At 40.1% G+C, this 27,045-nt stretch overlaps 1 protein-coding gene across 9 annotated transcripts; it reads left to right on the top strand.

The window, feature by feature from the left end:
* Positions 1–533: 533 nt before the first annotated feature.
* ALG8 (ALG8 alpha-1,3-glucosyltransferase) lies at positions 534–26,665 on the top strand. Of its 9 annotated transcripts, none has more exons than XM_061168267.1 (13): positions 534–669; positions 5,201–5,279; positions 10,958–11,151; positions 13,908–14,017; positions 15,003–15,070; positions 17,511–17,637; positions 18,029–18,132; positions 18,943–19,063; positions 21,569–21,667; positions 23,072–23,177; positions 24,479–24,576; positions 24,889–24,961; positions 25,730–26,665. In XM_061168267.1, the coding sequence occupies exons 1-13, from the start codon at positions 575–577 to the stop codon at positions 25,959–25,961; spliced, it is 1,506 nt and encodes a 501-aa protein (XP_061024250.1). In that variant the 5' UTR covers positions 534–574; the 3' UTR covers positions 25,962–26,665. The 9 variants fall into 9 exon arrangements, with proteins under 9 accessions (XP_061024250.1, XP_061024259.1, XP_061024204.1 ...); XM_061168258.1 differs by having other exon boundaries at positions 554–669; positions 21,528–21,667; positions 23,038–23,177; positions 25,730–26,647; XM_061168203.1 differs by lacking the exon at positions 534–669 and adding an exon at positions 705–1,401 and having other exon boundaries at positions 21,528–21,667; positions 23,038–23,177; positions 25,730–26,644.
* The last annotated feature ends 380 nt before the right edge of the window (positions 26,666–27,045 follow it).

Here is a 27,045-nt window from a genome sequence, read left to right as displayed (position 1 = left end):
CCAAGTGTACAGAAAGAAGCACTAGACTTTAGTCAGGCTCCACAGCGGGCTCCCCTCAGGCAGGTGCTTCCCCAAGTTTTCCCGTCGGAATCTCTGCCCAGGCCATTTTCTGCCTGGAGCTAATAATACTCTAGGTGTTCGCCTTAGGTGCCTCTAATACCCTGAGGTACTTTTATCTGCTATTACACTGGGATTACAATTCTTTCCATTAGTACATGAGCGGCTCTACGAAAAAATAGTTTTCTCTCAGCTAGGTTTCCCAACGGCAGGCAAAATCGACAACCAGAGCAGCCAGACACCCAACAATTTTGTGAACCAAAACAGAAAAAGCATCCTGTGAAACTTCACTTGTCGCTCTGGAAACGGCGCAGGCTCCGGCAGGGCGGGGAAGGAGGCGGGCGGTGAAGGGACCGCGAGCGGGAGGTTTAAACGCCCGAGAGCCGGCCTCAACCGCAGCGGCTGAGCGGCTAAGCGCATGCGCGCAGCTCGCGGGCGCCGCCTCCGAGGGCCTTCCCCGCATGCGCGGGGTCGCGCAGGCGGGTCTAGTTGATTGAAAGCTGGCGGCGCCGTAGCAATGGCGGCTCTCGGGATCGCGACCGGCGGTGGCAATTGGTTTTCGGCTTTGGCGCTCGGGGTGACGCTCCTCAAATGCCTTCTCATCCCTACCTAGTAAGGGACCCACACGGCCCGGGGCTGGGCGGGGAGGCCCCGAGGTCGGTCAGGACGGGCGAGAGTAAGCGTGAATGAGAGGAGGAAAGGGAACTTGAAGTCGTGAGGTCGCTGCTACACTTTGCTATGCTTCCTACTCGGCCCATTAGTTGTTATTTTACCTATGCACTAGAATCTGGTGACCAGATCATAGCTCTGGATGGCTGGAGTCATATCTGGCACTGATTTTTGTGTTTCTGGGCTTCAGGGTCCACCTCCAACATTCATTCAAATACAATATTTATCAACTGCCTCCTGTGCTAATTATGCACTGTTCTAAGTCCTGGAGAGGCAGTTGGGGAAGACATTTACAGTCCTTGTCCTCGAAGGAGTTGGTGGGGGCAGATGGACGAACAGAATAAGTTTCACATTGTGATGAGGTCTGTGAAAGAAGTAGAGAGCGACTACCCGGCAAGAGTATACTCTCTTTTAGGAGATGATGTTTGAGTTGAAAGCTGTAGGGTGCAGAAGAATAAGCAATGTGAAAAGTAGTTCCAGGTATAGGAAAGAGTAAGTGAATAGGCCTTGTGGTAAGAAAGAACTGAGTATTCTAGGAACAGAAAGTGCCCATTGTGACTGAAGGCAGTAAGGGGTGAGGTAGACAGGGCCAGGTCCCTCAGGTTTAGACCAGTGCATGACACATGGATGCAAAACCAAGACTGAAAGCATGGAAACAACCACCAGATGTATACAGTAGGTACTCAATATTTATTAATGTTGGCGTCCACATTCTGTTCATCCTAATTTTTCCTCCTTTCACTTTTCCCCTCTTTCCTCTTCTCCCTATGCATCTCCCTACCCCAGTTCCCAGTTTAGGATTTGGTTTACTGGTATCCTTTAGTTCAAGATCTTGGTGACCTCTTGTTGGATATGAAAGAGCTGTGTGTATAGAATGTAAACGCATACTGATGTATATATAAGCAATGAAGTGTATATGTAGGTTTAGCAAAATGAATTACAGGAGCTTGGGAAAAGAAGGGGTTTGGCAGTTGAACTTTGCAGAACTGAAATAAAAAAGCATCTTTTCCTTTTAAAAGCAAATTGGAAAAAAATCTTTCTAAATATGAAGAAAGTTCCTCTCAAATCAGAGTGAAAGGGAATTTTTCTTTTTAACTGTGCATATAAATCGACGTTCCTTGCTTTAGTTACTTCAGCCCAGAAATGTGTCTTCAGCGTGGTTATTTTGAATACAGCTCTTGGTCCAGGATTAAGAATGTGAGTTGTAGTTGACGGTCTACTTCTCAAACAGGAAGCCTCTGGGATGTGAGAGGGAAGCTGCAGGATAAATGCAAAAGTATTCACCAAAATGTTTTTGTTGTTGTTCAGTCACCAAGTTGTGTCCGACTCCTGACTCTTTGCGACCCCATGGACTGCAGCATGCCAGGCTTCCCTGTCCCTCCACCTTTTTATACAGTTCATGGGGTTCTCATGGCAAGTATACTGGTGTGGTTTGCCATTCCGTCCAGTGGATCACGTTTTGTCAGAACTCTCCACTATGACCTGTCTGTCTTGGGTGGCCCTGCATGACATGGCTTATAATTTCATTAAGTTACTCAAGCCCCTTTGCCATGGCAAGGCAGTGATCCATGAAGGGGACCAAAATGTTTACTAAGTGCTATATTATGAACCAGATACTGAGGCTGGGTACTAGAGGGGAGGAAAAAAATGAATATGATCTCTAACACTACAGAGTGTAGTTTTGGTTTGGTTTGGGTTTTTTGGCTGCGTCGTACAGCCTGCCGGACTGTAGTTCCCTGACCAGGGGTTGAACCTGGGCCCAGTGGCAGTGAAAGCTCTGAGTCCTAACCACTGGACTGCCAGGGAACTCCTATGTAGTTTAGTAAGGATAGCAGTCCCAGAAACAGATCAACACAAGTGTATAATTACATAACAATGCTTATGTTAAGTGTTATGAAGGGAAAAAATGAGATCCTATAAGAAGACTAACAGGGAAGACTCATTTGTTTTTTAAAGTGATGGTAATAAAGTACTTTTTAAAGTATATTTATTTATTTATCTTTATTATTTTGGCCATGCCAAGCAGCACTGATATTTTAGTTCCTGACTCAAGGATCAAACCCATGTCTCCTGCAGTGGAAGCTTGGAGTCTTAAGTATTGGACTGCCAATACTCTGGAAGTCCCAGAGACTTACTTTAGATTGGGTATCAGGAAAGGTCTCTGACATGTAATGAGGCCTGAAGACGTACCTAGTAAATGTCTTTTGTTGAACATATGTGTGCATTTCTATTGAGTATGTTGGGGAGGAAGAAATTTTCATTTACCCTTCTGGCCAGGTTTTTTTGGCTGGTCTATGAATTAAATTAACATGAGACAGATTAACAGGAGAAAATCAAACAAAAGTGTAACAGCATGTACATGGGAGAGACTCAGGATAATAGAGTAACTTGCCAAAATGACTGAAACCCCCACCTTAAATACTATCTTCAACTAAAGACAAGCGGATGTTAAGGGTAGTGGTTTGGGACTTCAAAGGGGAGAAAGGCAGTCAACATGGAGATAGAAAAGCAAACGTTTGGTAAACAAATGTTTGCTGGGCCATGAAGAGACAGTGGGACAGAGTGGACTCTGATCTTTAGACTCTGATGAATTTCTTCCACCACACCTAGCCCATATTCTTGACCAGTATCAGTGGTGATAGCTCTATTCCAGAAACAAAGCCCTTTATATAAATTCTTTAGGCACTTAAGAGGGTGGTAAAAAGGATTCCTGAGTCTTCTGTTTCTTAAAAATAATTAGCTTAAATTAATCCTCTTGCCAAAGAGACACATTTTGCTCCCCTTCAAGTATATATCTAGAAATGGAAATGTTGGATCATAAGATCATTTGTGAATTGTGATTTTGAGAAATCTGTAGGAGATTCGGGAGATACCATCAGCAGGAAGTTGGAGATGTCTCCCCTAGAACTCAGGAAAGAGACCAAGGTTGTATATGTGATTTGGGAGTCATCACTCCACAGTTCATAGTGGAAGCAGTAAGTGTGAGTAAGATTGTCCAGAGCAGAGTAACCTGTATAGAAAGAAGACCAAGAACTGAACATAAGGGAACCTGGGCTTGATGAATATTGGAATGGCAAGCCATGAAAGAGACGTGGAGGAGATTGGCTGGGAAACTCATCACAGAGTTGTTATTGTAGAAATGTTGTATGAAACATTGGAAAGTGTAAATCAGGTTCTGCTGTGGAACTCATTGACTCTGGTGAGTGGTTAATTCAACAAGAATGTATGGAGCCCATCCACACACATTATCAGGTGCTGTACAAGATATGGAGGGGAAGTACAGGAGTGAACAAACAGAAAAATAAGCTTTTGCTAAAGAACAACAAAGGGTGGCTGACTATACACCCCAAAATATGCCTCTTTGGCATAAGGGTTTGGGGGGACCTATTAATTTGAGGACCTGCAGATACAGGAGAAGCTCTGAAAGCTGTCCAAGTTACTTTCAAGGGAATACATTAGAAAGGGGGCCTGTACCTGGAAGGTAGCTCTTACCAGAGATGACTTTTTCGCTTAAGACTTACTCTTGGGGCAGAGCAACCTTTGTGTGCCAAACATTTTCTCTTCTCACTTTCCCAAAAGTTACCTTCCTCTCTCTTTGAAGCCCAGCCCCCTTCCCCTCTCCATATCTCTCAGAATAGTGAGATGAGCCTCAATCATCTGGCCACCTTATGAGTCACGTCTCATATCTTCTGGGACTCCTGTACATATGAAAATAATTCAGATTGTCTTTTTGGGGACTTCACTGGTGGTCTATTGGTTAAGACTGGGTGCTTCCACTGCAGGGGGCGTGGGTTCAATCTCCAGTCAGGGAACTAAGATCCCATTTGCCCATGGTGTGGCCAAAAATAGATAAGTAAATAGAAATGATTTAAATTATCTTTTTTTTTTTCCTTTTATTCTGTCTTTTGTCAATTTAATTCTTAGGTTAGCCACAGAACCTAGAAGGGTTGAAGGGAAAACAGTTTTCCTCCCCTATAGGGCACATACTTAGATATATTTATATATAGTGAGAAGGAGACTAGTAAACAGTATTTGGAAATATGGGAAAGACAGGACCATTTTTTTCCCCCCACCTTTTCTGTCTCATGAACTTACCTACTCATCCTTGAAGATCCAGCTTATGTGAGGCCTTTTCCAGATCATGAATCTTACTAACATTGTTAGTGAACAAGAGTAAGTCCTCTCTGAGCAATAGCCTGAGGGCCTCCCTTAAGAAAAAGCTTGGGCTTTTAGGTCAGCCCGTGGTTAACTTAGAGACCCTTTTCACTTAGGAGATTCCCCAGCTTTTCCAGAAGGAAGTCTGGCCTCTAAGTGAGTGGTGTTTCAGGCTTGTATAGTACCTATTTTTGTCTTTATAGGATAGTGAGCTGTGAGTGTGTAAGGGGTGTTGATCCATTTAAAAGCATAATTTTAGAAATGTGAAACTGATAAATATTTTGAACTCTCATTTTATTCATCTGATTGTTTTGAATAGCCATTCCACAGATTTTGAAGTACACCGAAACTGGCTTGCTATCACCCACAGTTTGCCAATATCACAGTGGTATTATGAGGTAAGTTGTTAATTTTCACCCTTTGATTTTTTTTAAGATGATATGTGAAATCATATAAGTATCATTGATATTAATTAAAAGAGTTCTTCCCGTGGTCTTAGGTTGAATGGACTTTATAAAAATTGTATTCTTTCCTCATGTTACTAAACTAAACTAGGGCCGCCTTGCCTGGCACACACAAAACCAATCAGTCTACTCACCTGGGTTATGGTGAAAGAAGATACAGTGTTTAATTCAGGGCGCCAACCAAAGAGAAGGAGCAACTTGTGCTTGAAAGACCTGAACTCGCCAGTGGCTTTCAGGCAAGAGGTTTTAAAGGTAGCAGTAGGGGGTGAGGGTCACAGGGTGCATGATCAGGTCATGCATATTTTTCTGAGTGGTTGGTGGGAAAGTCATAGAGTGATGTTTTGGGAATCTTAAATCATCAGCCTTCTGGTTCCAGCCTGGGGTCTATGTGCTGTGGTCAGCATGTAGTCACCATCATCCACCAATTGAGGGTATTAGTTTCTTCAGAACAACTCAAAGATACAAGTCCAATTGTTGCCTGTATCCCTTCAGGAGGAACTAAAAGTCCTGTGACTTGTTCTAATCATTAACTCCTTGAGTTTGCTGTTTGGAAGGCCAAACAAGAAGTGGGGCCATGGAGAATCTTACACCTGAGTAGACCCCACAAGATTTTGTTTGGTTTCAGTCCCCCCTTTGATACACCTCAATTCCTGAGGAGAATGTGGTGGGAAAAGAAAGGGAATAAAGGGACTTCCCTGGTGGTCCAGTGGTTGGGAGTCTACCTCCCATGTAGGGGCAGGGGTTCAATCCCTGGTCCAGGAAGATCCCACATGCCGCAGAGCAGCTAAGCCCATGCTCCACAACTACTGAGCCCACGCTCCCTGGAGTCCATGGTCTGCAGTAAGAGAAGCCACTGCAAGAAAAAGCCTGCACTCCGCAACTGGAGAGTAGCCCTCACTTGCTGCAACTAGAGAAATCCTCATGTAGCAATGAAGACCCAGCACAGCCAAAAATAGTTTTTTTAAAAGAAAGGAAATAGTTTTGGATAGAGAGGTTAATCACAAATTCTGCAAGGGAGCTCGGTTTTAGGAGGAGTCAGTTTCATTCAGTTCTGCCCTCTGGCGCTATTAGGTGACCTCTTGACTTCAAAATGAGTTTCCCAAATTTTATATGGGGAATTATAATATTTGCCACATCCTTTTTGAAAGAATATTGGATAGGGAAAGAAGGAAAATTAGATTCTAGGCCTGGCTCTGCACCACCTAGAAAATATATTTCATCTCTCTGAGCCTTGGTTTTTCGTCAGTTACATGAGGATTTGGAATGAATTATTTCTAAGATCCTGTCTCTCCCTAACATTTATGATTTATGAGGACAGGAATAATGAAATGTGATGTGTAGGTATCTGGCAATATACAAACCATTCTCTCCCATTATTATAAAAACCATGTCTGTATTTTTATTTCTGGTATGACTTACTAACTTAACATCTGATACTTCATGGAAAACAGACGTTAGCTCAGAAATGACTTGATCAAAAACAGCACTCTGATGTCAGGGAGGTTTTTTTTTAAGACAACTTCTAAACTCTTTCTTTGAGTTTGTTGTTGCTTTTTAGATTTTTAGGTCAAGTCATAATAGTCCTTTGTACTGAAAAAGCTTGAGAATAATTGAGCTAATTGACCAAATTCCTCTTCACATAGTAACACTGCAAGTATTTCATAGGAATGCTAAGGAACTTTAAGTAAATTATAATGCAAACCAGTGAGGAGACTTTATGTGTGGCCTGGTAGTCAAGAGGTTGGGCTGTCGTTCCAGACTGTCTAGATTTGACTTTCAGCTCTGCTGCTTAATACCTGTGCTGGGCAACCTCGGGTAGGCTACTTGACTGCTTAAAGCCTCAGCATTGCCAACTTTTAATATTAGGTGATAATAAATGATTATTGGGATAAAGTGAATATAACGTATGTGACGTACTGAGAGTAAAAGTGCTCATTAAACATTACTAAAGCTTCTTAATAATTAGCATTATTAATATAATAACCTTCAACCTATAAATGAAAAGGCAGTCCCTTGTCTCGCCAATTTTTCCTTTTATCTCTGACTATTCCTTCTTGCTCTCCTTTGCTAACTCTTCTGCATCTAAATACTCTTTCAAAAGCTGGTTCCCTCTGGACTTCTCTTTGTGGTTCCTTTTTCTTTTAATATTCTATCATTCTTTCTGGATGTTTTCTCCTTTACTCCTATAATTTTCACTACTACCTATTATTTTAGTATTCCTGAAATATGTTTATGCCAGAGCTGTCACCTGATATTCATTTATTTTAGATACAAGAGGTTTGTATGAAAAGAGATTCTAGTAATGGTATACTTCTTTGTTCTTCCTGTTCTCCTCGGCAGTAACAACGAAAGAAATCAACAGGGGGCAAAACTCAGTTGTCAGTGAGGCTCACAGAGGGATGGTGAGGTGTCTGCTGTGGGTCTGGAAGGGTCTTTCTGTCATACTGAGGAGAGTAGATATTGAGCAGTGGATTGCATTGTAGAGCCTTCCTTAGCCATGGTTTCTAACCTTCCTTTCTGCTCTGACCTCAAACGGATTGGTCCCTTGGTTGGGAAAGACAAAAATACCCAAGTAAATATTTGTGGAAAGAACACAATTGTTTGGAATCTTTGTTGACCTAAAGCAAGTAGACTGACAGTTATTTTTCCAGCAAAAGTGGACTGACTTAGGATCAACAGAGGCTTCCCTCGTGGCTCAGATGGTAAGAATCTGCCCGCAGTACAGGAGACCTGGGTTCGATCCCTGGGTTGGGAAGATCCCCTGGAGAAGGGAATGGCAACTCACTCCAGTATTCTTCCCTGGAGAATCCCATGGCCAGAGGAACCTGGCAGGCTACACAGTCCATGGGGTGGCAGAGTCGGACACAACTGAGCAACTAACACACACACAGGCACACACACAGGAAATCAACAGAAAAAAAAATCAACAGAAAATTGCAATTCAGGGTCTGCAACTGTGGCAAGGTCCCTGCACAGCACGGGCAGGAGAGCTCTTAGAAAGAGGGGAAAAGGAAGTTGGGGGGGCTGTAGTCAACAAAGAGCCATGGCTTTTCATTGGCTTGAGTTGTGACAGCCTCGCACTGGCTGAGCGGGAGAGTCTCTCTTCTTCCTGTTGGGCTCTGCTGTCCTCCCGGGGCCTGAGACCTCCCCCTGTGGTCAGCATGTAGTCACCATCCTCCACTGAGTGAGGGTCTTAGCTGTTCTTGTAGCTTCCTGAGCTAATGGATTTGGAGTCAGGAAACACAGAATATGAGCCCCAGCTCTCCCACATGTAAGTGACAGCATTGGTCACTCGGGAGGAAATGTGAGCTAATAGCTTTCTTGGCTTCCCAGAAGCTGTTTAGGTCAGAGGATGGCTCCAGCGGGAAGTTCCTGAGGTCAGGAGACCTTCTGGGCTCAGCGGGGAGAAGCAGCGGCAGAGAGAGGGGATCGGAGGTGGTGTGGAGTTAGAGAGGGAAGGACAGGGACACCGTTTTGGGAAAATGACCGTCTCCCAGGCAGTACCTATTCCTTTTCTCAGTCCTTCTAACGCTTCCTGTTCCCCATTTTATTTAGAATAATAAGTATGTCGATAAAGTAGGAAAATCTTTTAGACTTCCAGTAAGATAAATGGCTCTTTAAGGGTAGCATGAGCTCTGACATGGTAACTGTGGCTGGAAACCACAGATGTTAATAAAGTCTAAATTCCTGTTGAACTTCTTGAAATTATATAGACTAGTAATTGCTCAACATTAAAAAATAGATATATCTGCACCCTAGCAAGAAGTCATTTTTGAGCATTTACTACCCAATATGTCTTTATAAAAGTAGTACTGTATTAATATTATTTTAAAAATAGAAATTAAGAAGATTAAAAAATAAAATTTCCAATATTTCTTTCCATTTTCCAGTGGCTCATCTTATTTATATCCCACATTGGAGATTTGAGATTAGAGAAGGAACATTTCATAAGGGAGAATTTAGTGGGTGGTTTTGTAGATTGAGCGCCCTATACAGAGAGCCTCTGGGCTGGATCAGGGCCGAGGCTTTTGCATTTTATACCTGCCTGGGGTTTTGAACAGGCTGCTTCTTATTAGGACCTAAAGTTTTCATTCTTCCTTATCAGGAACAAAGAGCTAACAAGTTATTTGAGTGTCTCTTGCATCATTTTATAACACAGGAGAGACCCTAAATAATATTTCCTGTGGGCACCAAGTTAGTGCCAAGCGAACCCTTAGTGCACTTCCAGAAGGAGAGGCGCTTTCGATTGAAAAGAGCAAGAGGTGCAGAGTAGAGAGATAATTGCTATCTCAGCTCTTTAGGTATAAGATCTGGGTTTAGTTTTAGGGACAAGTTATGGAAATAGTAATCACTTTTGTAAATTATAATAATAGTTACCGATACTTAGTTTGTGTCTGATTCAGTACTAAACACACACACACACAGCTAAGATGTAATGCAATAACTTATGAGGTGAGTACTACCGTTCTTGTTTTATGAATGTAGAAACTGAAACAAAAATACCAAAATATAGTACCATAAAGCTTATATATAGTTTATATGTTTTTGTATAGTTTATATAGTTTTCATATGATTTATATTTTCATTTAATCATTGAGTGATAGTTGCTCAGTCATGCCTGACTCTTTGCAAACCCATGGACTGTAGCCTGCCAGGCTCCTCTGTTCATGGAATTCTCCAGGCAAGATTACTAGAGTGGGTTGCCATTTCCTTCTCCAGGCATTTAATCATTAGGAACTATTTATTCATTTAACTAATGACTATTTGATTCTTAATATATCAGAAACTTACTAAGTGTTCAAGATACAGAAATGACAGAGTGGTTTCTGCTCTAAAGGGTCTTATAACCTAGTGGAGCAAAAGATAAGTAGCATCAGTGTAGCATTTTGTCATTTATAAATATATTTCATATATATTCTCTCATTTAGTCCTCACAGTATCTCATTTTACAGGTAGGGAAATTGTGACTCTGGGACGTAACTTAAACCCAAGCTAAAGAATCATTTGTTATGCCTTAACTCCATTTTCGGGGCTTCCCTGGTGGCTCAGTGGTAAAGAATCCGCCTGCCGATGAGGGAGACATGGGTTTGATCCCTGAGTCAGGAAAATACTGTGGAGACAGAAATGGCAACCATTCCCGTATTCTTGCCTGGGAAATCCCATGGACAGAAGAGCCTTGCAGGCTACAGTCCATGGGGTCACAAAAGAGTTGGACACAAAAAAAAAAAAAAAGAGTTGGACACGACTTAGCAACTAAACAGTAAAGCTCCCTTTTTATATTTAGATGTCTAGAACCATGTCATAAGCAAATTCACTACTATAAGTTTTCAAATTAATTTCTTTTTTTTTTTTTTTCAAATTAATTTCTTTTGACGTACAGTTGACTGTAAGGAACTTGAAGACTATATTAAATAAGTTAGGAAATGACTTTTACTATTCTGTTCAGTCCTAATATAGAAATTTTTCTATTTATGGCATATTTTAAGTGTAATTTCATTTTATGTGTGGGTTATTTTTTTTTTTTTTGAAGACCAGAGAATGAAAATTTCCAGTCTTTGTATCTTGTTTATTCAGTTACTTAGGATATATTCTGTCTTCTATTTTTACCACAGGCAACTTCAGAGTGGACCTTGGATTACCCCCCCTTTTTCGCATGGTTTGAGTATGCCCTGTCACATGTTGCCAAATATTTTGATCAAGAGATGCTGAATGTCCGTAATCTGAATTACTCCAGCTCAAGGACCTTACTCTTCCAGAGATTTTCCGTCATCTTTACAGATGCACTCTTTGTGTATGCTGTCCATGAGTAAGTCTGAGAATGCTGTTCCGTGTGGAAGATGTGTTGAGGAAATGGTATTAAATAGTATTAAGCTGTTCTTCACTGTGGGCAAACGAAGTTCATATAATAGCAAATGCTGGGACATTTATAACTGTTGTGTTTTAAACTGCACAATGAGTAGTTACAGCTAGCAGTCTAATTGAATACTGTGGGGAAAAAAATGGGGGTTAAGGTGGGGTTACAAGATATAAATAGTACAAGATGAATGTTGTGAAATTTGTGAATGTTGTGAAAAGTAGGCCCAAGTAGAGTTCCAGGACCACTTCTCCTGCCCAGGATGGCTCTACAGGCCTCTCTTTCCTTCCTTGTAGCAGGCCACCACATGCTGCTGTGACCTACCCTATTCTTTAGGATACTCACACACACACAATGCAGCACATTCACGCACACACATGCATAGTGCTAACCACCAGTGGAGTGTCCATTCTGGTAAACTCAAGAAATCTTACTGAGTGCTTCTAGTTGCAGTCTCTGGATTTGTTCCTTCACAAAGACTCTTTGTTAATTTTAAGCTATGTTTATATCATATACTTTGATGTTTTGCATCTTTTACTTATAAGCTACTTTTAAGTAGTCAAATACATATATGTAGAATGTTTTGCACAGTGACTTGCAAGTAGTGCGTTCCCAGTCATTGTTGGTCTCTATTCTGTCCTAATACTTAAGCCTACTCATATGATTGTGACAGAGCAGTAACTAGTGCCCGTTGTCATAAATAGATCATTTCTGTTTATGTGGCCTTCTCCAGTGAACCTCTTGCCTCGTTCAGGAAAGAGTCCCTCGGGGATATTTGAACCTCTGTTCATGTTTACGGAATAACTCCTGTTTGGTTCCCTGACTTTCATTCTGTGTATGACCTGGCAAGAGTTGGAGGAGAAGGTGATATATCATGTACTCCTTTTAACTCAAAATGTTTAAATCCACGCTCCCTGGGAAAGTGTATGCAGGCAGAGAGAAGGAAGAGTTCATTTCCATCTACAGTGTAAGAGAGAACAGCTAACTAAGATTAAAAACTTCAAACAAGGCACTATGTATGGATTAGTAACTTACTTAATTTTCTCAATTACCCTATAAGGTTACTCTCTCTATTTGTGAAGAAACTCAGGCTCCAGGGAGGAAAAGCAGGACACCTTTTCCTACCCCTGTCCAACTGCATCTTTGTTATGTCTGCTTTCACTTTTAGCTTTCTTTGTTTTCAGGATTTGCTGGTATTCAAATGAAACACATTTTAAAAAATCTTTTCATAGAATAGTACATCCTTGTCAAAATTTTGGAAAAGAGCACATATACAGTGGTTCAGACGGTAAAGAATCTGCCTGCAAGGTGGGAGAATTGGGTTCAATCCCTGGGTCGGGAAGGTTCCTTGGAGGAGGGCATGGCAACCTACTCCAATTTTCTTGCCTGGAGAATTCCACAGACAGAGGATCCTGGCCCGCTACAGTCCATGGGGGTCACAGAGTCTGACACGACTGAGTGACTAACACTTTCACTAAAATTAAAAGGAACCCATATTCCTCCACTTGCTGCTGTCACTATCAACATTTTGGTGCCTGTTTCAACCTCTTTTTGTGTCTGAATATAATTTTTACAAAATAGAAATGGATGGTACTGTTGTCACCTGCTATTATCACTTAATTACTGTATTCTTTACCTTTAAATGACATACATTTTTTTATAGGCATTTTTAAAAATTATTTGGGTAGTTGAAAGCTGCAAGTTTGTGTCTTTATTCTTTTTTTTTTTCTATCCCCTCCACCACCCTCTCCCAAACTCTCACCGGCCTATTCTTAATTTGGCTGGTTTGATGACATATAATTTAGGATGTTGTGTTATCCTGGTCTGCATTTTTTAAGCCTTAAAGACTAAAATAGTGTGTGTCCTCTCAGTTTTCAACATTCTTTTGGGTTTTTGGTGGATGGTTTTTTAATTTGTTTTATTAAATGAAAACTTTGTTTCAAGTCAGCGTAGCTGAGAAAGACATGGAACTGGCCCTGAGAACTTTGTTTCTGCTACTACCTTTTTAGGTTCAGGAATGGCATGGACACCCCAATCCTTACTTCTAATGAACTGACAGGGAAGCAACTAAAATTTTTGTAACCCCCTGGAATTACTTGGGAAAGGTGACACCTAAGGGCACTTTAACTGAAAAGTTGTCCACATCACCACAACTGGATGCTGTTGCTTTTCTTTTTCTTCCCTGTTGATAACTGGCAACATTGAGCTGTGATAGGGTGCAGACATATTGAAGGACTACAAGAAAGTCTCCTGGAGTCTCTTTCCTCCTTTTTAAAAAGAAAACCTAAAAATAAATAAATAAAATACATAAATAAAAAGAAAACCTTCCATGGTCCTTGGGGAAGTAAATGTTATTATACTCTTAGTGAAAGCATCTAGGATATACTGAGTGCTCCATAAATAGTAGCTTTATTTCCTTCATCTTTTCTCTCCTCATTCCTCCATTTCTTCCTTCCTTTTTTTTCCTTCATATTTGGATTGATAGAAACCTGAGTTTTCCAACTGCTGTTCAGCCTGAATGTTGCTTTTCAATCATTCATTTTCAAAATAAAATAGTTCCACATTAAAAAGAAAAGAATGGCATGGACAGTTTCTCAGGAATGGCTAGTAAAACACAACAGAGTATATCAGAGTGCTCTGTAAAAGTATTGTAATGTTCTAATGAAGATAAAAGTTGTTTCTGATTCTTTCCTCATGTTCCAATTTAGGTGCTGTAAATGCATTGATGGGAAAAAAGCAGGCAAAGAACTTACAGAGAAGCCGAAGTTTATTCTGTCAGTACTACTGCTGTGGAACTTCGGGTTGTTAATTGTAGACCGTATCCTTGACGTTTTATGCACTGTTCCCTTATTTATTTGATATGTACTAAAGTATAAGATTAATTCTTTCTGTAATGATGATTCTGAAATGTGAGCTGCTTTTGAAAGTGGATGTGGGATGGGTTAGTCAGTTCCCCAAAGTGTGGTCTCTACTCAACTTTACCGCCCTCTGGTTGTAGAGCACTTTGTCCCTGAAAAGTTAGTGATGACGTTTGAGAACCAGGTAAATCACTAGGAGAGCAATATACTGGGACTTAACTGTCTTTAGATTAATCTCATATACATATCTGAAATAGTTTATATTATTCTAAATACCTTTTGTAGAAAAGGGCCTATCACAGTATTGCATGTGGAAACAAGCCTTCATGTTTTTCTCCCATCTTGGCTTACCCCGTGTTAACAGGCAAAGTTCTTAAATTCAGAGGGTGTGAATGTAACTAAAATCCAAATGACAGAAGCCAGATTTCTAGTTTTCATAGACATAGCCAGGTGTAGGTGAGAGCACCTACACTTTGGTTTAAGTCTGACGTAGACTCAAGTCTCAGTTTTGTCCTCAAGTGGTGATAAGCCATAAGTAGAGTAATGCTCTGGGCTCTGACTACCTCACAGGTTCATTGTATACTTAACTGACAACAAAATGCTGCATGAAATGGCCTTCGGTAGCTGTTAGGTCCCTTCCTTTCTCATACCTGATTCTAGAAGGCAAAACAAAACAAAAAACTCCTTTAGCTGTTCATTCTTTAACTTACAGAAAATATGGGAAAGTTTCCTGGTTTTCTTCTTAAACGTAAATTTTAATTTAAAAGTTTGTCTAGAATTTCGCAATTTATGCAAAACACTTTTATGCAAACTCCCAGCTGGTAGTAATACTGCTGTCTTTAATTTGCCTATAAAGTAAGCATTTGTGACTTTGATACTCAGTCTGCTGGCACAGTTCACTGTGAATTTGGTATCCTCTGTTTTCTTTCCTTGACCTACGTCCAGATATTCATTTCCAGTACAATGGTTTTTTATCTGGATTAATGCTGCTCTCCATTGCACGCTTCTTTCAGGTAAACACAAAATAGGCTAATTCTATTAGTTTGGTTTTTAGCTTGTAAAGGTGATAGGTAAATCTATTTGACCAACTGTTTTCCATTGCCAAGTGCTAAGTATTTTTCACAAATTCCATCTTCTCTTTTAGTAATACTTTTCTCCATTTTACAGATGAGAAAATTATACTCTAGAAACTTGTTAGGGTGTGGCAGGCCTGAAATAAACTCGAGTTTCTATATTTGGTTTGGATCATTTGTCCAGAAATGAAGTCTTCCATAGTTTATACAGAATAGTAACTGTGATGGTGGGGCCTTACCCATCAGAACCATGTAGCATAGTGTAATGGAAAGTATGGGATTTGGAACCAGAAGACCTGAGTTGAAATCCTGAATAACCCAAACAAGCTATGTGACTCAGATAAGTTATTCAAAAGCATTGGCTGTGTCAGATTGGGTCCATGATATATAATATCTTATTGAGTAAACCTTGCAACTATTCTGTGAAGTTGTTAAAATTATCCTCCTTTCTTTAGAGGAGGAAAGCAGGTAATTTAGATTTCTAGAAGTCTCCTCATCTCTGGGATTGGGTTTTAGGAATCTCCAGGGAATATTAACACACCGTCAGGTTTGGAAACCATCAACCCAAGGCAAGTCTTTCAACCCTCTCAGCCTCAGTTTTCTCATCCATAAGATAAAATTTACCCTTAATACATTCTGTTTATTAAATGGGGCCACTTACCTCACAGAGACTTTGGAAAGATCAAATTCAATAATCTGTTTTAAAGTTCTTTGTCAACTATGAATGTCTAGATAAGTTTTTTTTCTTTTAACCATTATAAGCCACACTATACATAGATCATAATTGGTGTTCAGTGAGTGAAGGGTGAATGGTTGTTGAACAAGTGAACTAAAGTTTAGCTGTAGAACCAGCTGGACTTTCTCTGAATCTTAAATAATAAAACTGGTGGAGAGATTTAGAAGCATCCCTTTGTTTTTGCCTTACCATTGCTGATTCATCTGTTCTAGACCACACCTGATGAGACAGTGAAAGGAGGAACCTGGCCTTTCACACGGTCCCTCTGGCAGTTTCTTTGCTGAACCCCAGAACCATTATCTCATTTGGTCCTTCCAAAATTCCCGTGAGGTAGGTAGAATTCAGACTTCTTTAGTCATAGTCAACTCAGTTTGGAGGGTTGTTCCCTCTGCCCCCCCAAATCAGAATGCCTTTAATTCTCCTAGGTAGTTTGTTAGATCAGGTACTACTTGCTGCCTTCAGCCCAGTTGTACTCTACGTTACCTAATATGTAATGTAAGATTTAAGTGATTCTTTGTTAGCATAGTTTATCTATAATTATTCATACTATGATTCCCAGATCCTCTCTGGAAATCAGCTCCAGCTATTGTATAACTATAAGAGGGTGAAGGTAATTAAATTATTTGGGTTCCTTAGCGAGAATTTATAGTGTGTTGTTACGACGATGTATCTTATACCTCAGCATCAAACTTAGTACTTAATAAATATTTGTTGAAATAATGAATTTATGAGCCCACTAGGCTCAGTGTAAAAGCTAGTTGGAATCAATTCCTTCTGTTCTCCTTATACTGATCTTCCCTGGTGGCTCAGTGGTAGAGAACCCACCTGCCAAGCAGGAGATGCAGGTTTGATCCCTGGGTCAGGAAGAGCCCCTGGAAAGGGAAATGAAAGCCCACTCCAGTATTCTTGCCTGGTAAATCCTATGGACAGAGGAGCCTGGTGGGCTACAGTGCACAGGGTCACAAAGAGTTGGGCATGACTTAGAGACTAAAACACCACCAGTGTTACATTTATTATATTGTACATCACATCCCTAGAACTTATTTATCTTGTAACTACAATTTTGCCTTTGGACTGCCTTTATTCAATTCTCCCTCCCCCATGTCTCACCTCTGGTTAACTACAGATCTAATCTTTTCCCTATGAGTTTGTTTGTTTTTGAAGTAATAATTGATCTACAACACTGTTAGTTGCTGTTGCATAACATAATGGCTCAATATTTCTATCCATTTCAAAATGATCACCATGGTAAGTCTAGTGACAATCTGTCACCATACTGAGATGACAGATACAGTTGCTGACTACTTTTTCCACACTGTACATTTCATACCCATGATTCATTTGTTTTGCAACTGTACTTCGTCTCTTAATCTCCCTCACCTATTTCTCTTCTCCCCTCACCCATTTATCGTAACCATTTTCAAATATAATAAGAGTTCGTATACCCGTTCACTCATTTTCCTGTAATGTTACCATCTTATGGTACATTCATCAAGACTGAAAAACCAACATTGGTACATTCAGATTTCACCAGTTTTTCCACTAACATCCTTCTTCTGTTCCAGGATCCAGTCCAGGATGCTACATTATTGTGTTTAGTCTACCCTGAATTTTGAATTGATATTTCCCTTTTCAATCTCCTAGAAAAGGCATATGGAAGGAGCATTTCTCTTTGCTGTTCTCCTACATTTCAAGCACATCTACCTCTATGTAGCACCAGCTTACGGTGTATATTTGCTGCGATCTTACTGTTTCACTGCAAATAAACCAGGCAAGTTTTAGTGATTGTGTTATTTTTCTTTTTTTTTTTATTTTGTCTTGGCTTAGGGGCTTGCTTTTTAATTTTTATTTATTTATTTGACCACACTGTATGGCACTTAGGATCTTAGTTCCCTGACTAGGGATTGAACCCATGCCCCCTAAAGTGGAAGCATAGTCTTAACCACTGGACCACCAGGGAAGTCCTCTGAGGGGGTTTTATGAGGCACAGCAGATATCTTTCAACTATTGATCCTATAAAAATGGGTAAAAACCCATTCTTTTCTGTGTTCTTGCCACATCATAGAGATTGGTATGCTGTCATGGGCTACTGCTAATTTGGGCATGTTATATAAGCTGTGGCGCTCCATGCTTCTGGTTAATGATAATGGTCTTTTCTGTAGACGGATCCATCCGATGGAACAGCTTCAGTTTTGTCCGCCTTATTTCCCTGGGATTGATTGTCTTCCTAGTTTCTGCTGTTTCGCTGGGTCCTTTTCTAGCCTTGGTAAGTCTTTTATTTGTTATAAAGAAGACATGTTTGTTGTTATTTAGAAAAAATAATAAAGCCAGGGATATATAAAATAAACACAACTACTCCTGTTTCACTCCTTCCAACTGTGACTCCTCAAAGACAGGATGGTATTCTTTCAGACATTTTTGGGCCTATGCAAATACGTATGTGCATACATTTGTGTGTTTAACAATATGTCTCACAAACACGCACACTCACACAGAGTTGCTAGTAAGTAGTCACAGATTTCTGGATTTGTTTATTTGCTTGTTTGCTATGTTTTATTTGTGACCCCAAGTCAGTCCTCAGTGCTTTCCCAGTCACTGACAGCAAACATTCTCAAGTGCCTAATATGTTACAGATGTTCAACAGGTGTTTTTCCTTTTTTTGCTTCTTTCCTTGCACTGAATTCAACTTGTTAATTTTAATTGCTGCTAAAACTGGGAAACACTGCATTGTCTCATCAAGCCTTCTGCATCGTCCCCATATCTTAGTAAACTTGGTGAAGCTGCAGTCTGTGTTCTCCTTTGCCCCTTATCAGTTCTTCCATTATTGTATTATATATTATACACAGCATCGGACTGATATTCAGAGTACTTTGATATACCTTGTTGCACATGACAGATGAGAAGGTTGGACAACAAGAAGTTCTGTGAACTGCTCAGATCACATAACTCCTTCCTTGAAGGAACAAATACTCGAACTCAGACCTCATAACTTTCTTCACACAATGCCACAGATAGTACCCTAGTTGTCTTTTTTAATTTAGAAAAGATTGATCACTGTTTAATCTCTTTTCAACAGAACCAACTGCCTCAAGTCTTTTCCCGACTCTTCCCCTTCAAGAGGGGCCTCTGCCATGCATATTGGGCTCCAAACTTCTGGGCTTTGTACAGTGCTTTGGATAAAGTGCTGTCCGTCATCGGTATGGTAGCAAACCTTCTTACCTTTCTTTTTTTGGCCGGGGGGGTGGGGGCTCGGGTGTCTGCACATGGTTTGTGGGTCTTTAGTTCCCCAACCACGGATCCACCCCGGGCCCCAGCAGTGAACACTGAGTCCTAACCCCCGGACCTGCATGGACTTCCCTAAGCCTTCTTACTGAGACTATGAAGATTGCAAGAGCTAGTCACATTGACAAATGGAAAAAAAACCCTGCTTTGTCTTGTCAATGAGGCTGAACTGTTTGTTCTCCAACCCCGCGTTTCAGCTCTCAGGATAAACAGAGAAGTGGTTCTGAGACTGAGACTCCAGTGCGGGAAACAGACTACATTCCTTATAAAAGCTCTTTGTGGCAGTGAGATTGTTGTTCCTTTCCTTGGGAATGAAATATTTAGACATTTTTAAAAGGTAATTTTTACCTTAAGTAAAATGTTCTTCAGCAGTTATAACCTTAACTTTTAAACTTAAAAATGTGAAGAAGCGTTTTAAGAATGTGTAAGTTATGATTCTGGGTATTAAAGCAATAGGGGAAATGGTAGGCATGCATTCAGCATGAGATGAAAAGAAAGAGAAAACTTAGGCTATGCTTTTAAGTTTGAGATGTGATGAAAAGGAATTTATACTTTCAGACTGTTCTGAAAATAACTAACTGTAGAACAACTCACATTCTTTCATCTGTGAATACAGCCTAGCCTGACGGGAAATGGCAGGATCAAGAGAAGGGCAGGCAAGCTTCTGTAACCGGACAGACAGTAAATATTTTAGGCTTTGCAGGCCACATAAGGTGTTTTGTTGCTTGTTTACAACCTTTAAAATGTAACAAATTATTGTGAGAAGCAAATGCAACAATAAAGACATGCCAGGCTGTCAGTAGCAGGGGCTTTGGAACCAGACAGTACTGGATTTGATTCTTCCACCTAAGTTGTGTGACCTTAGGCATGTCATCTTTTTTAGGCACTCATCTTTTTGTGCCTCAAGGAGCTAAAAGTAATGGCTACAAAGCCCGTGGCATATGGCAGGTGCTTAATGCATGGCAGCTGCTATTACTGTTTTGGACATGTACTTGCGGGAAATCATAATTTGGTATTCTCACTCACCCACTGAGCCCAGCCTTGATATATATGGCATCTTATAAAGTAAGTTCTTAACACTTCTAAAAACTTTAAATGACTGGCATGATATGAGGTACAGGGGCTGCTTGCCTTATCTGAGTCAGGAAACTGTTGTACCTCATCTTGTATATCTGTCTCCTGAAGGATGTTGTGAGTGGAAAGCCATTGGCAGGTTAGGCAGTTCTGTTTCAGGCAGGTAATTATTAGCTTCAAGAGAGAATCTGCAGGCTGAAGTGAAAAGGGAAGAGGTGAATGAATACCAGGTATTTTAGTAGTCTACACTTTTCTCACATTTCACTAATTTTCAGTGGCATTAGATGGGGCCATTCAGGTGCTCAGACCATCTTTGACTCTTCTGTTAGCTTGTTCGGGCTGGAGCTTGCATTGTTATCCTCGGACTTGGTTCGTTTAGTAAGTATTTCTTGGAATGTTATATGCTGGGCATAGAAATAAATTGTCATTCCTGCCTTTAAGGAACCTGGTGTAGGAGAGTAAATGAACGTATAAACAGATACAGCGCAGCATGTGTAACAGACCACCTTAGCCCACAAGAAAATCAGCTTTATGTCCTGAGTTAGGAGCTTTCTTAGGTGAGTGAATTAGGAGTTAGCTCTGTGAAGTGAGTAGGCCATTCCATGCAAAAGGAGTAGTCTGTGCAAAGGGACACGGGTGTCTGAGGGGTATGTCAGCTCATTGCAGCAAGCTATATTTAACAAGGTAAAGCAGATGAGTCTGGCAAGGTGGGAGGTGCTACATCATGGAAGATACTGTGGTCTATGCTTGGGAATATGGACTTTATCCCAGTCAAGGAAGGATTCAAAGCTGGGTTGTGACATGGTAGTATTTGAGAAAGCTTGCTTCATTTTAGAGATGAGAGTGAATTGCTATCCATACTACCTGCCAGCGAGGTTTTCTGTTCCAATGCAGATAACCACACTATAAACCAGGGGCATTTTAGGTAGAATATTGTGGGACTGAGTTAATGAAATCTTGACCTTGAAGCAGTCTATAAGATTTAGTAGCATATTGTTTTTTTCCTCAAGGAACTGATAGGTAAAATACGGTGTGAAAGTGTCAGTTGCTCAGTCATGTCCAACTCTTTGCAACCCCGGGGACTGTAACCCACCAGACTTCTCTGTCCGTGGGATTCTCCAGGCAAGAACACTGGAGTGGGTTGCCATTTCCTTCTCCAGGGGATCTTCCCAACCCAGAGATCTAACCCAGGTCTCCGGCATTGTAGGATGATTCTTTACCAGCTGAGCCACCAAGGAAGCCACATAACACATAACACGGCGTGCCATTGATCAAAACAAAACAAAATATCTCTTTGCTCTGTAGGTTTAGAACTGAAACTTCTTGACCCCAACAAGATTCCCAAGGCCTCAATGACAAGTGGTTTAGTTCAGCAGTTCCAACACACAGTCCTTCCCTCAGTGACGCCCTTGGCCACCTTTATCTGCACTCTGATTGCCATGTTGGTAAGAATTCACACCTGGTCCTCGTTTCTTGAGTTTTCTGTCCTTTTCTTTTGTGTGGCTGGTTGAATTTCAAGTCTTCCCAACCGTAGGATAAATTCCATGGCTGTAATCCTGCTGCAGATTGAGGCATTTCCTAGCAATTCTTAGGGTAACTTTGAACACCATAAGGAAGGATTACTAGTAAAGCCTCTTTGAGAGAGGTCCTCATGAGAGGCTGGCAGACCATCTGTTCACCATCAGATGAAGAACGAAAAGCCCAGGGGAGGGAACTTGGACCACACCGTGGAGAAAAAGGACAGTGTAGTAAGGACAGAAGGTTCTTGTTTTCATCCGTGGTGACCTGATCAAAAGTCTGAATTTTTCTGGACCGCTTGGATATTTTGTCTTGATAATGAGCTGAGATAGTCACAGTGGCTGTTTGAGCATCAAATAAGAATCTTACATGAGTCAGATGCTGTTATAGGCATCATTCAAAGTTGTTTTTGTTAGTGATCATGATGAACTCAATTTCATAATATAATTTTAGTAGAAGTCAATATAAATAACGCAGTCATATCTAATTACACTCAGTTTTAATTTTTGTTTCTGAATAATCAAGCCTACTCACAAGACACCTGACCCTGCTTAATTGCATGGCAGTACTGGTAGGTAATTAAGCTTTGTTGGCCTATTTATCCACATATTCTAACTGAGGTTAAACTTTTTCCTAAAATTTCAGCCTTGTAAGTTGCATGTGGAAGGCCTTGGATTGCTTATAAATTACACTCCTCCAGGCTCACAGAGTTAGATGTTTGCTTATTAAGATTTTTTTGATGTGGACCATTTTTAAAATTTTATTGAATTTGGTACAAAATTGTTTATTTTGTGATCTGGTTTTTTGGCCACGAGGTATATGGGAATTGAACCCACACCCTCTGCATTGGACGACAAAGTCTTAATCACTGGACCACCAGGGAAGTCCCTGGTGTTTGTTTATTAATATGCTAAGATTTAATTTATTATTAGCTCCACAATATCGGTGAACTTTTGTAGTTTGACCTAATAAGTTCAATGACTATTAGTTAACTAATTATGAAGGTGTAATAGGGGGTTATACTGGCTATCCTAGAACTTAATTATCTTTCCTTATTAATTTCAATGAGTAAAATTAATTTTAATGAGTTAAATATATATTTCCAAATGCCTTTTTCTGAGTAGTGTTTCTATGTTAACTTTTGGTGGACTGTTCACAAAGCAAACTATCTCAGTTTGATGGAGAATAATGAGCTACTGTTTTTCAGAGATGATGTAAATTATATTCACCTAACAATGTTTCAGTAAAGCCTATTTTAAATGATACTGAAGTTTTTATCTTTGCCTGTTGTTTCTAGCCCTCTATTTTCTGTCTTTGGTTTAAACCTCAAGGGCCCAGAGGCTTTCTCCGATGTCTAATTCTTTGTGCCTTGAGCTCCTTCATGTTTGGTTGGCATGTCCATGAAAAAGCCATTCTCCTCGCAGTTCTCCCAATGAGGTAAGCTCACTTAGTCAGCACTTCTGGCATATTTCACAGTGACCCTATTGTTTTCCGTTTGATCTGTCCTTTGACATGTTCCGTGGGATAGGCAAAGACGTGTGGGAACAGACTTATACCTGAACAGAATGGGGATGCTTAACTTGGGATCCTTGCACCTGTGAAAGTTCTAAGGCATGCACAACTGCCCGTATTGTTCCTGCATTTTTTGGTAAGGGGTCCTGTGGTGATTAGGTGTCATGGTACCAGCCTGTTACTGCTGGATTTTGAATGGCAGCAGAGTATGAAGAAAAACATGGCCTTTGATGTCATCACACCCACAGTTCTTTGTTGGCTGTTGTTTAGTCACAGTAAGGAGTGAGTCCACCATGGAATCATACCTGACATACACACAGCGCTTCAGAGGTCTCAGAGCTGTTTTTGTTGTTTGTTGGGATTTTGTTTTGTGCTTTTGTATTCTTTCTTTTGAGCCTCACAACAGCCTATAAGATAATTAGGATAAATGATTATCCCCTGTCTTTATATCTGCAGAAACTGGGGCTCAGAGTTTGACTTATCCAAAGTCACACAGCTAGCAAATAGCAGGGTTAGGACTTTAACCTGAATCTTACCATGGTGAATCTTAAGTTCTTTTCACTGTGCCATGCTTAAAAAAAAAAAAAAAAAAGCACAATGTGTCCATTTTGTATACAACTGAAACCCAATTACATAGATGGTAATAGAATTAGCCCTTTTCTTAAGCTTTTTCTTAAATCCTGAGAGACATCATTTAAGCTCTGAAAGAACATTAAGTGAATATGTCAGATCAGTACATGTCTTGTCTGAGTTCATTTAGCAATTTGGAATTTCCAAAGTAAAAAATAGGGCAAAATTCCTAATGTCTTTAGTTAGAATTCTAATTGAACACCAGCACATGTGGGGCATTGTCCTAGAGAAGAGCTATAGGGTTGGAAATAAAACTTTCAAGTCCAGTTTCCCTGCCTACCACCATTAGGCAGCTCCCAACCCCATAATATTCCTTTCTTTGAGGAGGCAGTTACTCAGAGAGAGAAGGTTCTTTTTTGAATGTTCCACGATCCAGTGTGGTACATTCTTCTATGTATTGCTTCAAGTTTCCCACTAAAAAAATTAATATTCTCAATGGAATTAGACTTGTAGCAAAGATCAGTATGTTATTTTATGCAAAGCCAGTTGTAGAAATAATATTACATATATATATATATAACTATTTGTAAGTATAAGCTTCATTTTATGTTTTAATTAATTACACTAAGAATTATTATAAGAATTTTTATTTTTAGCCTCTTATCAGTGGGAAAAGCAGTAGATGCTTCAATTTTTCTGATTCTGACCACAACAGGACATTATTCCCTCTTCCCTCTGCTCTTCACTGCACCAGGTAAATAGCTTCTTTTTAAGAGAGATCTATTTGTTTGTCATGCCTTTACATCAGAGCCTACAGATCAATGCTATCTGATTTAAACTACCTTAAAGTCTCTTAGAAAGAGAGAGCTCATCCATTCTCTTAAATAAAACCTCCAATATATCCCTAATTCTCAGTATCTTTAGATGTCACAAAAATGCATAGTTAAGCTCAAAAAGCATTCCTAGCACTATATAGCTGTGTCATTATGATTATATTCCCTTAAATATCATAAACCTTCCTCTTACCAACTTAATTATCATATGTACCTTTTTATTCTTTTAACAGAACTTCCCATTAAAATCTTACTCATGTTACTGTTTACCATCTATAGTATTTCCTCACTGAAGACTCTGTTCAGGTAACCTATAAGAAGTACATTTAAAATTCTTTTTACTCTTGTGAAATGTTTACTCCTAAATGATTAAATCTTTTACATTTTAATTTTTTAAGTATTAGTGGTAATATCACAACATCACAAAATATCAGCAATAGCAGGAGAAATTATCCATATTCCATCACTCTGAATAAGCCAGACACAAAAAGGACAAATATCATATGATTTCATTTACATGAAATATCTAGACTATGCAAATTCATAGAGACAGAAAGTGAATTAGTGGTTACAGGGACCTGTGGGAGTGGCGGTGGTGCTGGATAGGGAGCTATTACTGCTTTACTGCCTCCAAAGATTCTTTTTGGGGTGTTGAAAATGTTTTGAAAGTGGACGATGGTAATGGTTATACAACATTATCAATATACTTAATACTACTTAATTACAATCAAAAATGGTTAACATTTTATATGACTTTACCAAACAAAAATTATGTACTGTTTATTCTTATTCCAATGTCACAGTATCCAGCCCCCTTTCCTCTTCCAAATGCATAGCTAGTTCTCCCTCAGCAACTCCAGCATAGATGATGATTGGATAATTCGGATTGTTGAGTTAATAGAATGATACAGTTTTATCACTTTTTTCTAAATGTGAAATTTTTTGCATTCTTCTGACTCTGGCTTTAGCCGCACTTCACATCAAGGCAGTGCAGCTGGGCAGCTTTAGTTCAGAAATGTTTGCAAAAGCAGAATGACTCATCTAAAGTCAGACTTCTCTCCTTTTTTTCTTCAGAAAAGAAAAACCTCTTTTTAATTGGATGGAAACTTTCTACCTCCTTGGCCTGGGACCTCTGGAAGTCTTCTGTGAATTTGTATTCCCGTTCACCTCCTGGAACCTGAAGTACCCATTTATCCCTTTGTTACTGACCTCAGCGTATTGTGCAGTGGGCATCACATATGCTTGGTTCAAACTGTATGTTTCAGTATTGACTGACCCTCCTGTCGGCAAGACAAAGAAGCACTGAGTAAAGGAACTGCTTGGATGTATTCCAAGCAATTATTTCATGGGAAATTAATGAGAACTTAAAGAAAGTTGCTGGTAGCATGAACCATTCATTTCAGTAAATCTGTGGGAGGACCATTCTTGTAAACTTGGCCTTGTCCAGCCTAGCAACCTGATTGTCACCGTGGTGAGAAGCCACTTGTCCTCCATAAGCAGTGAAATACATCTGAAACAAATCTCGCCTTCCCCTTTTAAAATTGTCATTGAGATTGCTGTTCTTACTCTAGGCAAGAAGGGAGTCTGATCAACAGCATGATTATCTGTAGCCTATGATAACCATCGTCAGGCTATAAAGCATAATTAAGATCATGTGCTAAAGAAAGTATAAATAAAATACCATTTTGTATTTCTGCACAAAAAACTTTCTGGATTATTTCCAGCTCTTCCATTTTCCTATTGGTGTGCACACAAGCAAATGGTGTGCACTAATCCCCATTCTGTACACCTTGTTCCAGGAGGTGCTGATTATGCATCGACAATACTCACAAAGACAGAATATTTAATGAACTGTTCAGCCTGTCAGCGGAGATTATAAACCACTCTGCTCTTACATTGAGTTAAGGATATCTTCTGCAGTTCATTTATTCTAAAAGCAAGTACTCCAGATTCAATAGGGTCACTCCTTAAACCTTCCTGTGTGAACAGTCTTAAGTGTTTTTCTTTTCCCAGCCCGATCTAGTCCTCCCCCTACCTTGAGAGTACTTCATACACTTTAACCAGGACCCCAGATTCCTAATATCTGCAGCACATTCCAATTCAGCCAACGTTTATCTAGCTGTCACTGGGAACTTTCACGTTTTATTTACCCATTGTCCCCCTAAGAAGACCAGAGAGAATCCAAGGTCAGTAGAATCCTGGGATGCTAATCCAGTTATCCATCTCTTAAATTCTATTTTCCAAGTCTTCTTTTGAGTCTCAGTCAGAGATAAAGATGGGGGTTTTTGCCAAAGGAGTGGGGGAAGCCCAGCCTCTCTAGCCTCTTTTCCTCACCACAGTTCCCCATTGTACCATGTGCTCCAGCTGTCCCAACAACTTAGAATTCCCGG

This window comes from Dama dama, chromosome 2, assembly GCF_033118175.1.
Source record: "Dama dama isolate Ldn47 chromosome 2, ASM3311817v1, whole genome shotgun sequence".
Classification (NCBI taxonomy): Eukaryota; Metazoa; Chordata; class Mammalia; order Artiodactyla; family Cervidae; genus Dama; species Dama dama.
Note: the sequence above shows the minus strand (reverse complement) of the source record. Positions and strands in the feature narration are given on the sequence as shown.

Coding starts and splice junctions, on each gene's coding strand:
- ALG8 (XM_061168258.1), top strand. CDS start 575: ATGGCGGCTCTCGGGATCGCGACCGGCGGTGGCAATTGGTTTTCGGCT. Junction 14,018..15,002: donor CGGGTTGTTAATTGTAGACC/GTATCCTTGACG, acceptor ACCTACGTCCAG/ATATTCATTTCCAGTACAAT. Junction 15,071..17,510: donor CCATTGCACGCTTCTTTCAG/GTAAACACAAAA, acceptor TCAATCTCCTAG/AAAAGGCATATGGAAGGAGC.